Source organism: Orbicella faveolata, unplaced genomic scaffold, assembly GCF_042242905.1.
Source record: "Orbicella faveolata isolate gen_17 unplaced genomic scaffold, um_ofav_v1 contig_1, whole genome shotgun sequence".
Lineage (NCBI taxonomy): Eukaryota > Metazoa > Cnidaria > Anthozoa > Scleractinia > Merulinidae > Orbicella > Orbicella faveolata.
In genome coordinates, this window is record NW_028301536.1 from 492,328 (window position 1) to 508,777 (window position 16,450).

A 16,450-nucleotide genomic window follows, 5' to 3' on the forward strand; every position below is an offset into this window, starting at 1 on the left:
TCAAAATACAAACACAAGATGAGTTTAATTCATTTTTATCACCACATTTGATTTTCATTCACATGCATACAAGCATCATAACTCTCAAGTAGGAAAAGGACTAAGTATGGTGAAGGAATGTCGTTTTATCTTCTTGTCATCGTTTACAACTATAATTTGGGATTACCAGCTGGTAGGAAAAGAAAAGTGACCATCTTACACATTTGAAAATATCTAGAACCTTTCAAAGATACTGAACAATGTGAAAGGCAGAAATTCGCCATCTTTATTCTCTCATCATACTAACAATAGCCTAAAAAGCCACAATTCTGCATGCAGTTTGGATCAAGGTAGACATTATATGGATCTCATTATTTACAACAATATGTCATTTTCATCATAGCATGATTGAAACATTCATTGCTACCTAATATTTTGTGCTGCTTTAAAGTAGAAATGTAGTGAGATGCATGAGGCATTGTTTCAATGTTAAAGATTCGACACAAGTTTGTTATACAAGTCTGTGAACTACAAATCAATCGATCTACTAACTAAAGCTTAAAGTATATCCAAAGATCACAGTATCTCCATCCGTAAATTCTTGTGACCTAAACAGTCTATAATGACTGGTACCCTTCCCTTCTTACAACAGAAGTACATGTAACCAATAAGTGACGAAAACTTGCCACTTTTTTCCACCCTGCAAGACCATTGCATTACAAAGCCCACACTAGAGTGCCTTTAATTCTAATCACAATTACTTGGTGTTAAATTAATACTAATCAGTGCTTTCGATAAGATTTGAAGTATAAGGTTGCTTTGTGCAGAGGCTGTCACAAAGTAATAAGGGAGGGCCTAAACAACTTCCTCGCCAGGACAAATTTTTGAAAACCACTAACATTAGACCCAGAGATTCACAAAAGAAAATCCATTGGACCTCTAATGGGTGCCAGATCTTATTGGAAGCATTGATTATGAACAAATAGTTCATGCTTTGTTTGTTTTTGATGCAACTGCTGCAATTAGGGCTGCTCCTTTGCCTGAGCCATCTTCAGATAACATAAGAGTGATGTTGGCCTGCGGCAAAATCTCATGGAGGGTCTCCTCCATGTAATGTTTGAACCGTGGGTGCTTCTTGAAGAGGCTACCATCTACGGCGATGGTTGTGGTGTGGCGATTTGTTTTCTGGAAATGAAATAAATAATGTTAATTTTCAATTGGTAATTTAATAACATAAAATTATGCTCAGGATATAAATACATATCAATGCATAACAAATAATTCAATGATTAATATTGTTGTTGGGGATTGGCTGAAGGCTAATAGTAAATGTTGGTTTAATAAATAGTGGAATAGATTAACAACAGGACTAGAGCTGCATTGCTATAATTTTAAGTACATTCACTACACATTCTTACTGCCAAGTTTGCATGGACTCAGGGTTCTCAGTAGAAGCCAGCAGCCAGCAGAATTCATATATTTATATGACTTTATATGTTTTAATGATTCAGAAAACATGTGCTACATCTAATTTTATGCTCAACTCATTTTTCATTTATAAGTTCATCAACACTTTGCACCCAAAATGCATGGATTTGCATCTTTGGCAACCTACAATTTCAAAATTTTCTGGGGAAGCATGCCTCAGTACCCCCCTAGGTTGGCTCAGCCCTTTGGGACTTGCTCTACGTCACCTGTTATGAACCGTAATCGTAAATCAAATAAATACCTTGACGATTGTTGCAAGCCCTCCAGCAGCCAATCTGGCAGCACGTTTGGATACTGCAGCACAAACTTGTTGCAGAATCTCAATATCTGACTCTGAAGCATTCAGTTTCATTTCATTCAGGACCTCATCAATCTTGTACCTTTCATGACTGTTAAAATACAAAAGAAGGGCCTCTGTTCAGTCTTTTAATACTTCACCTCAGTGTGGTAATTTGGTTTGCTTGCAACCTGCATGAATAAAGAATTACCAACTAGAAACACTCAGATGAGTGTAATATTCACCATCAGATGATAATCAATATTTACTTTACAGGAAAAGGTTTTATCCCCAGTATCTCTTACCTTTCAATATCAGAGACAAACTTGGTAAAGAAGCTGTTTTTGGTCTTAAATTTTTCAGACACTTGTCCTTTGAACAAGAGTTTCTTCGCTACAAGGTCCATGCAAACAAGTCTTGCAAGTTCCCCCAGATACATCCCAGAAATCATCTTCTCAAATCTAAGGAGAAAATGGAGTAAAATGAGTTTGAGTTGCTTGCAACCTTTCAGTAGTTTCATTAGTAATTTCAGTAGTTTCTGTGTACATGTAAGTTAGAGCTTTTAAAGTGAACATGACAGTCATTTTTTATTTGCTTGATGGAATCTACATGAGATCGGGATATGGAAATCAAAAAAAATAATTGCACATCGATCATTGTTTTTTCGCCTACATTTTAGCCTTCTTAAAACCTGAAATTTTGCTTCAGGTTGGGTCAGAAACTTTGTGGGGTTATGACCTGGAACTAATCAGGTTGTGATGTCAAACTACACATCTTTCCTTAATGTAAACTTAATAATTTGAAACAAAATTGGAATTACGCTTGATTGTCTAATTTCTAGACAGTATATTTCACCTATTCTTTTTTTCGTTTCTGTTTATTTGGTTTGTGAAATAAGAAGACCTACAGTGTATGTTCTTGTTTTGACGTCGCAGCCTGACTAATCTGAGGTCCTAACCTCCCTTAATACCACAAAAACTTAATCTTTGGTGGTATGGACCAACCAAAGGAGACTTTGTCTTACTGAACAGTTAATGCAAGCTGACAGATTGGTGAAAGTGTAACCAGCCTGAAACAAGTTATTTAAAGGATGGATAAACTACCCATCAAATACTGGTCGATAATTATCCACAGGATAAGGTCCACTGGGTAGTAATTTATCCTGTACATGGTATTATGTCGTGAATGGCTGGAGCGTGCTGGTTATTGCTCATCTTTCTTGTGTATTTTGCCTAATTACATTACTTACAATTGCATTCCAGGGTTGATTGATTCTCTGTCCACTTGCTCATCATACTTTGTCCTGAGGTGATTCCAAGAGCCGTTATCACCAAATGCTCCCCACTCAGTGTTGATAATCACTTGACGTGGTTCATTCTGATCACCATCCCATTTGGGAACATTGTCAAGGCTCTCCATGTAGCATGCATTTGTTCCAGTTCCCAAGATAAGGCCAGCACTGACGTTAGGGTTGGAAAGTGCACATGACATCATAGTACCAGTGGTGTCATTTACAAGGGCAACAACATCTACAGTAGAACTCTGTGTGGAAAGACAAGTTTCAAAAGTTCCAGAATGTAAAGTAAAGGTAAAGTCTGGGTTAAGCCAAGCTGACTTGCCATGCCAGTCTTTGAAAACTAACTTTGGCTTGCCCAAGAAGAAACGGCCCAAGAGCTTTGTTACTTCCTGGGGCTGGATCAGATGGATGCTACATAAACTGTATATAGTCCAGCCCTGACAAGTTGCCAGTACTGATTTACAATCCTTGGTGGCCAAAGCCACTGTCTGTGAAATAAAATGTCTGGCACAAGAACCTGATAGCCCTAACAAGGGTTCAAACCCAGAAGGCTTGATCCGTAGTCTTAATGTGTGGCTCCAGAAAATATCCACACCCACCCCAAGAAGGTATTGAAAATTCCATAGGAGAGGGGGGTGGTCTTAAAAGCCACATTTTTCTAAACAAACTTATAAACCAATATTGGAATTTTCACAAGGATGGAGTTTCAAACCAAAACAAATACCCCACCAGAGGAATATGGATATTTTCTGAAACAACAACATGCACCTGTCCCACTATTAGTTCACCACAACCCCCCCTCCAATAAATCTATTCTCTCAGATAACTAGTCTTAACAGACTACAGTGTAGAAGGAGTTAGAATTACTTTTTTCAAACAATGAACTGCTCAGCTTACCACTCCATTTCTAACAAGTGCCTCCTGAAGAAGTTTGATGACATCCTCATTTTCTACACCAGTAGCAGAGAAACCCTTTGTCCATCTAATTAGCAGGCCAGATGTGAGTGATAACTGCTTCACAGGGAACGAGAATGTGAAGCCCAGCGGCAATGACTTGTCTTTCAGCTGGTTTTTCTTCACAAAGAGCGCAATACAGCCAGCAATGTAGTCAAACAGAGTTTGAGCGTCGCTTGTCATCAGGGCTTGATCTAGAGGGTAAATGTCACTTTCCATTTTAACCTCCCCACCAGGCTGAATGGAAATTAATAAGACCCTGAAGTTTGTACCACCCAGATCAAGTGCTAAGAAATCTCCGCTTTCCGTACCATCAGGAATGGCCCTCACATACGTTGGGAGCATTTTGATTGGACTCTCCGCCCTCTCATGTTCATCGGCAGAGAGACCTTTATCAAAGTCTGTTCTAAGAAGATTCATGATTTCTTCTATGTCTTCATTGGATAAATCAAATGCCTTTAGTGTCTCCAATACCTACAAGGAAACAAAAAATGATTCTTCTCATCAATAACCAAGTAACCTCCACTTTTAGAAATCCTATATTGTCTTGAATTACATACTAATGTATGGTGGCATAACAAATTCCCGGTAAGGACTTTCAATTTTCACTAGGCTAAATACTGGCAATATCTTTATGTCTGTGCTGCAAAGTGATTAATTCACCAGCCACAGGCACCCTAGTCTGTAGCCAGGCTTGGGTTTACGGGTTGAAAAAAATTCAGGTTCTAATTGAGACATGTACATGGAAAAAACAGTGAACAAGAAAGAAAATATCTTCCTTGCAAGACTGCTCTTCACTACATGTATCTCAAATGGCACATGCAAGGATTTAACACTTTACGTCTGAAAAGTCAGCCAATTCATCGGCTACTGACGTTAAGGCTTAGTTATACCCCAAGCAATGAGAACTTTGGGTAAGTTCCGACACATAAGTAGTTAACATCTCAACAAACAATAGCTACCTCATCTTTTCCTCTGAGTGTTTTGTTCAGAGAGTCATATACTGAGCGTGCCAAGGGTATAACAGAAAACATGCTGGATTGTATGAACTTTTAAATCTGCAAGAGATTGACACAAATTTATTAGAAAATTCTGATCTCGTAGATCTACACATCCTGAGAGGAAATATGATCTTTGGTGATCAGTAACATTCAGGGTACTTACATGCAACATTCAGAATATAGGCTAGAGTGCTTGTTTAGAGATTGATTGTACATGTAATGAAATAATAATTATTTGATGGAATTTTGATTTGTGCTGTGAAAATGTCTGATGTAACAACACATGTTACATGTTAAAAATTAATACAACTACTTATTTTGTGAGGTGCAGTGGCCTCATGGTTAGTATGCAGACTATCTATTTTCATCTCCTAGAGTCTTTGACTCACTAACTGATTATTAGGTAAAAATGCAATCTGGTTGGCTTCAGCACATAATCCCCACATGCATTCAGAGTTATTGAATTTCCAATTCACCAACAATCTACGAGTCTCGACCATCATAATTTACTCTTGGCTCATGTAGCTACACGTCTACACTGTCCCAATTTATTCATACTTCTTGAAGTTCACAAGAACACTGGCTATGCATCTATTGTAAGTGCATCTATACCTTCATATAATACTCACAGCTTACATAGTTCACCAAGAAGGTAGCTATGCATCATAATTCCTTCATAGCCTTGACGATCATAATAACAATGGCTACATATCTGTGGATATGCACTTGCCTAAGCTTAACACTTGTCTACACTGTCACTATTATTTTACTCAAGTCTGGAAGTTCCTTATAGAGTTAACAAATAAAGATAAACATATCATCTCCCTCCAAACCAACAACTGAAAGCGAACTGCAAGCCACCTGAAGTGAAAGCTGACCACCAGAAAGCCAGTCAAGAGTGAAAGTTACAGAGTTCAAACATGCCTTGTGCACCAACCGAACCGCTGTTGCAATTTAACACTTAACACTCTGTATAGAAAACACTAAGATGTCTAACTCGACCCAATATTTTTATGAACGTATTTTGCCACATTCCCCGCATACAATGAAGCAATCATGTAAAGAACGAGCACTGGATTAGGACGTTCCTTGAAAGAATCATCAATCGGCGACAAGCGAAGCCTCTATATGCAGAAGTCTTAGCGGCTTACACGAATTACTTTCACCCGACACGCATTAGCCGTCGATGGATAAGATGTCTACATGTATATACGTGCTAAGCTGCAACGCTGAACAGCTCTACTCTTTTCGCGACATAAAGCTTCTATTCAGCCGAGATTAAGCTCAGCTTTTGTATCCCAGCCAAACAGCATGGCATGCAACTAAAACTGCGTGTTAGACGTGGCAAATAAGGTTTAACTCGCAGATAATTACAGCAAAAACATCAATACTGCGAATTTAAAAACAATAACTGCGAAATTAAACAATCTCCGTTACTGGAACTCAATGACCCGATGTATCGGGCCACTCCAATTATTATCTGGCCAACAAACAAACTTAACAAATTTCCGTAAAAAACATGCCATACTTACATAATGATTATGTCCTACGAACTTCGAATAAATATTTCAATAAATACTGTACAATTTAGACAGTAAAAGTCGCGTCACTTTGTTCTTCTTCCGTTCTCGCTTGGATCTAATCAAATGTTTCGCAATACAGTGTTATGCCTTTCAGACTAACGTCGAGAAACCCGATCCTGTGTTGACGTGAAAGCGGGAGGAGGCGCGCCCTTCGCAGTGGAGGTATTCGGGTATTCGGAGAACATTCGGAAGTCTTCGGTACATGTTTACGACGACAAGCATTCATCCGAAATCACGAACGGGATATTTATGTGAGGCATGTGACAAGCACCGTTCTTGGCGCTTAATCTCTTGTTTATATAACATGTCTAACATTGCATATATACTTTTCTGTTAGGTCATATGTTTCAACACTCTTATCTGTAACGGTATGATTCTCTCATTCTTGAGCCTGCTTTGAACGATAACTTTTTTGAAATCTATTTGTAGGCAGCGATCGAGCGAAAGGATTCCGGAAGATTCCAAATAAAGGCTATTTTTAGCAAGATGTTGGACTGGTTTCAAGTCACGTATCACTACTTCTCGTGACAAAAACCGGATTTTATCGAGAGGTTGCTGAAAAACAATACGAGAAAAAACTTTGTCTTGAGCTACGAGGTCACTTAAAAATGATAAAATATAACAACTAGCGAGGAAAAGGTTCTCAATGTTTACTTCTCTCCGTCGATCTCTGGTTTGCTCAAAATACATTTCCGGCGATATTTATTCATAAAAAAGGGGAAGGGCAGAGGTATGGTTTCTACCAGGTCGACTTGTAAACGCGCGAGTTCGAGGAGCGCGCGCCACTACAAACTCAATCGACGGTCAGCGGTTACTTTCCCTTACAATATGGCGGACTTAGCGGACTCATTGAGACGAGCGAACGAGTGATCAAAGAACACTCTTGCATCAAAAGTATGAGCGCACATGAAAAACATCAGATGCACGAGCAGGTATCTAATGTAATCACCAGCTTTTTAAAACAGAGAAAGTACACCGATAGTGAGAGTTCTTTGAAGGACTTTCCGGTAGAACAGAAAATGGAGGACATGGTTTTTAAGACCACGGTCTGCAACGAAAGCGGCGTCCCGGATGTCTTCTCGTTTGCGATCAACAACTCAGACCCAGCCATGCTTGATGAGCAGTTTTCCAACTTAAAATCCTTCATAACAGGAACAAATCAGGCCTACAGATTAGAACTTTCGAAATTTTTGTTCCCCCTGTTTGCAAACATTTACTTGGATCTTATTGTGAAAGGTCAAGCGATCGCTGCTCAATCGCTTTTCGCGAAACACAGCGGCGACTTTTTGATCGAGCACAAAGAGGAGATTCAGCACTTACAAGCAATCACGGAATTGGAGCGTTTGAAATCGAGCGACACTGCTTCTAACTTTAGACGCAGCAAATTCGTTGTAAAACTTAGCAACAAAGTCTTCACTTATTTTCTACAATATCTTAGAAGCGGCGACCATGTTTTACTGCTTCATCTGTTGAATAAACATTTTAGCATAGAAATATCTCATAGTAAACCTGGACAGAAGCAAAACAGTGATGAAGTGGAGACAGATGAAGCTGAAGCATCCACCGTAAGTTACAGAGCTACAAGAGGAGGAAAGCAAGCCAAGTCCAGCACAGAAAAAGAAAACGAAAACTTGGTGGCTTTGAGAGAAAGTATTGGACACATAAGGAATGGGCCTGCATGTCTGCCGTCAGTGTGTTTCTACTCATTTTTGAATGTTTATCAAGGGTATGGATTTTACCTGTAATGAATACCTTCTCAGATCCAGTAGGTAGCATTTAATGTATATAATCTTACGATGCACAATCACTTGAACAAGTGTATCGTTTTGTCTGGTTGTGTGTCTCAGTTTAAGATGGGCATAAGAAGTTCATAGATTTCAGTCCCATCAAAGACTCTTATTGGTTTAAATGACAATTTGAAAACAGCACAAGACAAACAGTCCAAGACATTTGTTTGCCGCTCTTGACAACTAATGAAAATACTTGGCATTATGCTGTCAAATGCAAAGGAAAATACTTGCTAGGCCCACAGAATGTTTGCCCCAGTTTTTAACCAAACAGACCAGTAACTCATTACAGAGCAACAACAACTTTCTTTTACTGCCCTCCAAACCACCTTGATATTGTAGGCCTCCTTCTGTAATATTGTTAGTGATTTTGCTAGCTTGAAGGTTTCTCCCACCCTCATCCCAAGTATAAGTTCTAATGTTGTGCTGTTTATGGAATGGCATGGTAGTACTCTTGCTTGCTACTGTGGCTTAGGAATATCATTACATGCACTTAGCAATGTGGTGCCAGTTGTAGAACTCGTGGTGATAATCAAAGACGCTTGTCGCCAGTGACAACTGTTACGCACATCCTTCACTCCACACCAAAGAAGAGTCTACCTATTTTGGTAGTAATTAATGTTTCTTTTTCCTTTCACCCTTTCAAGTCTCAGCTCTGCAGCAGTTTCTAAGGATGCTGGCCTCATCTGTGGTGGTTTTGAAGACTCTTCCATTGTTGTATGGAGTCTCACACCAAAGAAACTAGTACGACCGAAGAGTACACCTGAAATCTCTAAAGTGCAGCTCGCCCCAGGTATATAAAACCAACAGGAGACAAGCACTAGTCTGATGGGCCACTAAGTCTCAACGCAGACTTAAGCTTTCATTAGTTCTAAATGAAACACCTCTTTCAAAAGGCATAGGCATGTGTGTTACATCTTCACTGGCAAATTTTCCCCATGTTTCCCTCTCAGTACAAGGAAACAAAATAGCAGGAGAGTTTGTGCACAAATAGTGATTGTATTTGTCACGTTACCGCTTGTGAAAACTACATCAACAGCATGAACATAATGTGCGGTCTTTTTCACTGGTGGCTGTCATTGTTGGCCATATTGTTATTAAATTCTGTTTATTTCATAGCTTCCTGCAATCAATTACAACTCCCATTTAACTCTGTTACTTTGTAGACCTTCTTCCATTCACACCAAAACTGGAAACAGTGTCTAGTGAGAGCATGACCCTCCATGGACACTCTGGTTCAGTCTATAGCACGCGGTTTTCACCAGATAGTTCCATATTATTATCTGCTTCAGAGGACACTTCAGGTAAATTCTAATTAAAATTATTTCCCGTTAAGTGTCCCTGCATCTTTGGGTGTACAGTGTATACTGTAAACCTTGGAATAAAGTTTAGCACTTACTTACAGCTGTTTTCATCATTAATTTATAGGTTCGTGTAATCTGGGTTTTCTCAAATCTTACACCACACTATTTATCGGTTTTGAAGTTTTTAAGCTCTTCCTGACAGTATGACTGAGGGAAGTAATAATGTTATAATTTCAGTACATTGCCATTCACTTCACATATACATCAAGTTCATTTCCCTTGTTGTTCACTTTGTACATAATAATTTTCAGAAGACTAATAAAATATCACATTGGGATCATCAGATTTTAAGGTGTGCCATAACCTTTGTCTGATTTTCAGGGACAAGCAGAAATTTGAGGTGACTTATTTAATGGACAAGCACATTTCTGCTTGCCTAAAACAGTAATGAAATAAATAAAAAAATTGGTAGAAAACTTTGCCAAGCATAAAATGTACACAATGACAACAAAGAAAGGTTCCGAATGACAGTCAAATAAATTTTATCAGTGGGCCAGCGTGGTATAAAACATTAGTTGTGAGTGCTACTGTTGTACTGTTTATTTGAACTAAAAAAGTATCATTAAAATTATCAACTGAAGTAGACTACTTCTGTTACATCTAAACAGTAACTAAAATCGATATTCCTTCATAAGCCTGTTGATAAAATTCAGTCACAAAGTTTGTTGTTTTGTTTTAGCTGCCCCAACCTACCCCCACCCTGTTGTGGTTTTTATTTTGCCTCTGATCCTATTTAAGATAATATTATTAAGAAACCTCAGTCAACTGAAATTGAGCTTTCTTGTTTGACTTTTTTTTTCCTTTTGAGCTAGCACTGCACTAAACATAGCAGGACATTGGGTATTTTTTTGACGGCATTGTGTTGAGGTGACTTGTGACCTTGTTTTTTTTTCTTGAGCAATGAAAGTGCCTTTGGTCGTACTCACATTGATTACTTGTTATCAAACAGCATCAAATTTGAAATATAAATCATACTTACAGTCCTTAAGGTGTTGAATTGGCAAGACTTAACCAGGTGAATAACACTAATGGTTTCACTCGTTCAGACAGACTATTTGATTGGGGTCAATATGTTGTCCTTGGTTTCTTCTGAAGTCATGTTTTTGTAGACATGTTTTCTCTTATCAGACCCCTGTCAGACCTTGGCCAACTGCCCAAACGTGATTTAAATTATATTGCGTGCCTACAATTGCTCATGTGATCAACTCATTTCCTTATTTCAATGTGAAATTTCTTTTAATTTGAACAATTTTTATCCTTCAGGGAATTTCACATTTAGGTGTTTTATATAGTCAGTAATCAGTAAGGCCTATTGCTGGTTTCTGTATAATTTTTTGCTGCTGTGCTTTTATTGCAAATTACTTGATATTGATAAGCAAGACCAGTCCTGTTTCCTTCAACGTTTTTTTACATTATTATTATTAATTCAAACGTTAACATTTATGATCAGACTTCTTTTTGAGCAATTCACCCTCATGTTAAAAAATGCTAAAGAAAAAATCTTGCTCTCTTTACTTATGTCACTCCTGCTTTCTTCATTTTAACAGTTAGAAATCTGATTCAAAGCCAGCGCTTGGAGAGATGCTTTTAATTAAACTTGCGTTATCTTGTCTGACTCGTAAATTGCTTTTTTGTTTTTACTGGCCAAATCTTTGGACAGTGTTGAAGGGAGTCACTAGAGCAGTGAAAATGGAAACACTTCTTGTAATTGTGACCAATTTTAGCTATTATCTTTTTTAGAAAGTTTTTGTGATCAATAGGTTTACAGCTGCGTATCACAGCAGCCAAAACTGAGACCATTTTAGGTCAACTTGGGTCAACTACGCTCTAGAATGGTTTTGTTTTGGTTATGGCTGTATGTAAATTTATGTAATCATTTCTGTTTAGTCTATGGTTTTCCTACGAAAATGAGCACAGTATCTCAGGAACGCAATGATCGAAGCATTTCAGACGTGTTTAACTGTTGCCGATTCTTTACTTTGAAGCAAATCATTAGCGCGCCCTCGTTTAATTTCAGCATTCCTCTGATAGAAGTTCTTCCCTGCTGTAGCGATTCTCGTGTGTTAGCACATGTACCCACTCTCGAAATATGAGCGCCTATGTTACGTAAGAGACGAAAGTCTGTGAGGATTTGCATGGAGTAAAGCAATTCTATTTTAAAATCTGGAAAGGTGAACGAGACTTATGAAAACTAGTTTCCATTAGTTAGGTCCTGTTTCTTTATGTCCCGTCATGTTACTGATTCGATTTATGATAATCTGTGGCAATTTGCCCTTTAAAAATGGGGCAAAACTAGGGGTAAAACAACATTGAACTAAAAAATCACCTAAGGAGTCATTAATCGCACTCAGGAACTGTACCGGAAAGAAAAATAATAAAGGAAAACAACTGATTGAGACAAGATGATCTATTTTTATTGAAATTGCGTTGATATGTGTAAGTTCTAAAATGTAACCTTTTGTACTCCTAGAAATCCTTCAATTTCGACCGTTGCGAAAAGTACACGGCCGCGTTCATATTTTGACGAACCACTGACGAGGAGATAACGCTCGGAAAAAATCACTGCTATGGTTGATTTACCCTCCTCAACTTTTTTACTTGTTTGCCGATGCAGCGCAACACTTTGCAACACGTTTTGAGCTTGGCCTGCCTGTGGTATCAAGTTATGTAATGTCCTGCCATATTCGAGAATGTGAGAATGTAGTCTGGAGAATGGATCATTTCATTTAAGAAGCTTTATTTCTCAACGACTGTCTTCAAGAAAGTGCTTGTGAGTTGACGTGGACTTTGATAAAAATTTGAACAGGTTCAAATTCCATGAGATTTGGAGTCGCTAAGGCGCGCACACGCAGGACTTTGTCGTCAAACGGACCATTTTCGCAACTCAAATTAATTTTTCTGACAACTCCTATTTATTTTAAAGTAACCCTCAAACTCCGATCAAATTCTTGCAAATCTTACCTTCGGATTTGTCCTGGTGTTGTTCACGTTTTCGCATTCGCAGCTCAAAGTTATTTCCTTTGCAGTTCGCGTGTATCTGATTTGACTCTTGAGGTTAATTCCCATGGGTGAAACTGATATTCAAGAGACAACAGATAATTGTGGGGTATTGACCCCTGGAAAGTGCCAAAACGTAACGGCATTTTCAGATCGCACACATGGCGCGACACTGAAACATACCAGTCACCAAGTTAGCGGAATTTTAGCAGCAAGAAATAGCTATAAAACACCTAAACGACAAATTTTTAATTGCTGGGTTATTTTAAACCTTAACCGCAGACCAATGATCGAAACCAAAAATCCCTCAAGATAGTCGCTTTGTGAGGTGAAAAAAAGAAAAAAAGAAAAACACCGTGGCAGTGATTATCCGAGAATTAGCGAGGAAATTAAGACAGATTGCGGACGATGAACTTGAAAAAAATTAGCCAATTTTTTGAAATGCGCTGACCTTTTACAGAGACGTTACTCTTACAACTTTTCGTGAAAAGAAAAAACCGAAACTGTGATCTTTCATTGATAAATTTGCCACTGACTGCGTTCGAGTCAGTGTGACAAGTCCATTGGTCTTTTCGAGGAGTGTTATGGCTTCGCAATGTTCCCTTGTTTTTAACTGGAGCGGAAGTGATGCGAGAACCAAGGCCAACACTCCTACCTAAGAAGCAGCTGACGGACTAGCGATACATCGCGTGTTGATTAAGACTAAGAAGTAACAAAGTCCGGCTAGATCTGTGAGTATTTGAAAGTTAAGAACCCTTGGAGAATACAGTTTCCGTTGACATGTTCACAAGGTTTTCTCAGCGGGACGTGGAAAAGAATACGAACTAGTTCGAACTCGGTTGTAAGAATTTGTTTAAAAATGTTGAAAATGAAAATTTTTCTTCTAATCGTTCGTCGCGGACTTTTCGTTGTTTTGGTTGTTTCGTTGATCGTCACCGTGACGCTGCCTTCACGGGTCCGGCACGTGAGTATCCAGTTTTAGTAAGTCTACAACTCTTGCATCAGTCACAAGTCTTGTCTATAAAGTCAAATAAAAAACCGTCAAAGCTTTGACAAGACCTCCTCACGGATAGACCATCGTGCCCTAATAAGTTACTCGTATATGTGAAGAGAAATCTCGGTATAAGATGGTTGTTGATCTTTGACTATTGTTTTCTGATGGTCCTGAAAACATACCGATCAGTTCTCAAAGTTTCGACCCTCGTTAGTTCGGAAATTTATCACTACTTCTAGAGGGTCGTAACGTTCTGGGGATCACTTCTTTCGGGTTGATAAAACGGGTACCATATTGTGATCGAAGTTTTTCTACATGCAGAGATCCGGAAAGAGTAAATATTGTGGAAAATAATTTGAACTACATCAAAGCTTAGTTACATATTTCCTTTGGAGTTGGGGTTCATGAAAACATCTTGTTGAACCGGTATTTTCATTTGAACACACTAAGTCAAATGGCGTGTAAACTCGCTACTTTCGGAGTGTTGCTACTTGCGGGATTTGCTAGCAACCATAAAATTATATCGTAGCTGTTTGTTTCGAGCGTGATGGTGCTCATTTTCGGAACGTTATATAACGTTGAGAAACCTCTTCGAATGTTGGTGGCTCACGTACAAGTCACTGGTGCGGCACGGGACCATCACGCCCGTCATCACGGCCCACTTGTCACGTGTTTTCCAAATAATTTTTACGGTGAAGAAAACGCCTTTCTTCGCTTCCTTGATGTATTTCTTATGTTGCGGTAAAAGTTTAGGCCATTTTGAAGCAGTTTCAGCGAGGTTTAGCCTAACTGTTTTCTGAAACTCGTTGAAATATTTTCAAAACAGCCTAACCCTGCATAAGAAATACACATTGGATGCGAAAACAAGACGTTTTTTCTGCCTTTCTTTTTCCTTGTTTCGAGTTGCTGAATACGTTTGTTACATTACCGTAAAATTCTTATATTAACGTTGTTTCACGGTATCGTAATGACACTTATCGAATCAGGGGCACCCAAAGGATTATTTTACTATATCAACAGTTCGGAAGGCTTGTAACCCTGTCCAATTTTCTTAAGAGAATATTGCTACCTTGAACTTTCGTGATATGAGATATTTAATGCTGTCGTTTTCGGATTGATAAAAATGTCGTTTTGGGCACCAAGAAAAGGTCAGCAATGATTTGCGGAAAAGCAAAAACTGAAGACCTAAGGTTTTCGGGAAATGGTTAAGCCCTAAAAAATTTGGAATGACTCAATTTTCCCTACGTGACCGAACAGATAAAAGTTTTTTTAGCGCAGCTTAAAATTGAAGCACATAGCTATAAAAGCACTCCAGATAGCCTAAGACAACATTTTAAAGCATTTGAGAGAAAACCGTCGTTAGGTGCCCCTGCCTTGGAAAAGCTATAGTTTTACTTACCTGTGCCACGCACAATCAAGTTCTTTTCACGCGTTACCCACGAAGAACTGGCTGGGATTGAGTCAAATATCTCTCTGAACACAATAGTGAAAATAAGATCAAAGTTCATTTGACATGTGGAACGTTGTTTTCGTTTTCTCACCAGTTCGTTTATGGAGCCTACACTCTTACACCAACGTAGTTGCCTACAAGGGACACAGCTTTCCCGTGTGGGCCCTGGACATCAGTCCTCAATGTCTGTACTTCGCCACTGGTTCCCAGGACCGCACAGCCAGGCTATGGAATTTGGAGTATACATTTCCCTTGAGAATATTTGCAGGACATCTTCAAGACGTCGATGTAAGTACAAGTGCTCATTACAGAGCGCTTGTTAAAACGCTTTCGAGTTAACGCAAGCTTGCAGAGCAATTTCAAGCATAAGAATTTCCGAATAACTCGGATGTCGACGCCCTCAAAATAAGTTTCAAAGTTTCTGTTTCGAGTCGATTCTCGATAACTCGAACCTTCCGGGGAAATAGTAAAAGGCTCGAGTTATCAAGGGTAAAATTATATAGAAAATGGCCTGAAGGGAAATGAAAATTACTTCGAGTTAGCGGGGGGTTCGAGTTAGCGAGGGTTCGAGTTACGGGAGTCAACTGTAAGTGCGAAAAAATGTGGCGAGCTCCTCGAGCGGGCAAGATGAACCAAATCCAGCGCTATGATTGGCTAACCTAGTAGACAAGAAGGAACTTTGTTATATGGCTAGCTCCGTGAGTGGTCCAAGATGAACTTAATCCTGCTCTGTGATTGGCTGTCCGAGCGGGCAAGATGGCGCTATCTTGCCTGCTCGGGATTAGGCGCTGTGTTCCGCAAGAAAAGTGTTTCCCGAAGCCAAGTCTGGTTCAGCAATGTCCATATAATAAAGTCTTTTATTGACCAAGCTTGTTCGGTCAAAATGGCTGGTTATTGGCCTTTATGCGATTTTGCGGACCTCGACTCCGTCTCGGTTCATAACCACGCAAAAAAGACCATGGCCAATATCCAGCCATCTTGACCTCACGCTTGGTCAATAACCCACATATCTTGACCTCAAGATTGTTCCGTAACCCACATTCTTATAGCCTTACGAGTTAAAATACGTTTTTCTTCCAGTGCGTGAAATTTCATCAAAACTGTACGTACCTCGCCACAGCTTCCACCGATCAAACTTGTCGACTGTGGGACCTGCAGTCGGGAAACTGTGTCAGACTTTTCACAGGACACAAGGTACTTGAACAACAACAATAACAATAACATGCAATGAATTCCCTCTTTTACGAAGAAAAATTGACATCGCTGCAGGAAAGTGATT

General features: G+C 39.1%; 2 protein-coding genes across 5 annotated transcripts in view; one reads left to right on the forward strand and one right to left on the reverse strand.

Moving 5' to 3' along the window:
* On the reverse strand, window positions 1–15,224 carry LOC110046290 (hexokinase-4-like). Of its 4 annotated transcripts, none has more exons than XM_020751984.2 (7): window positions 15,121–15,224; window positions 4,958–5,053; window positions 3,939–4,469; window positions 2,994–3,286; window positions 2,050–2,205; window positions 1,709–1,856; window positions 1–1,164 (listed from the first exon to the last, which is right to left on the reverse strand). In XM_020751984.2, the coding sequence occupies exons 2-7, from the start codon at window positions 5,027–5,029 to the stop codon at window positions 967–969; spliced, it is 1,398 nt and encodes a 465-aa protein (XP_020607643.1). In that variant the 5' UTR covers window positions 5,030–5,053; window positions 15,121–15,224; the 3' UTR covers window positions 1–966. The 4 variants fall into 4 exon arrangements, with proteins under 4 accessions (XP_020607643.1, XP_020607642.1, XP_020607644.1 ...); XM_020751983.2 differs by lacking the exon at window positions 15,121–15,224 and adding an exon at window positions 12,692–13,075; XM_020751985.2 differs by lacking the exon at window positions 15,121–15,224 and adding an exon at window positions 10,710–10,859.
* The window catches only part of LOC110046309 (TAF5-like RNA polymerase II p300/CBP-associated factor-associated factor 65 kDa subunit 5L), a 12,485-nt gene continuing 3,211 nt past the window's right edge, over window positions 7,177–16,450 (forward strand). Inside the window, exons 1-5 of the mRNA XM_089283307.1 lie at window positions 7,177–8,305; window positions 9,014–9,159; window positions 9,533–9,670; window positions 15,266–15,459; window positions 16,252–16,365. Coding sequence (XP_089139433.1) covers window positions 7,476–8,305; window positions 9,014–9,159; window positions 9,533–9,670; window positions 15,266–15,459; window positions 16,252–16,365 — 1,422 coding nt within the window. The 5' untranslated portion in view covers window positions 7,177–7,475. The remainder of the gene's footprint in view (window positions 8,306–9,013; window positions 9,160–9,532; window positions 9,671–15,265; window positions 15,460–16,251; window positions 16,366–16,450) is intronic.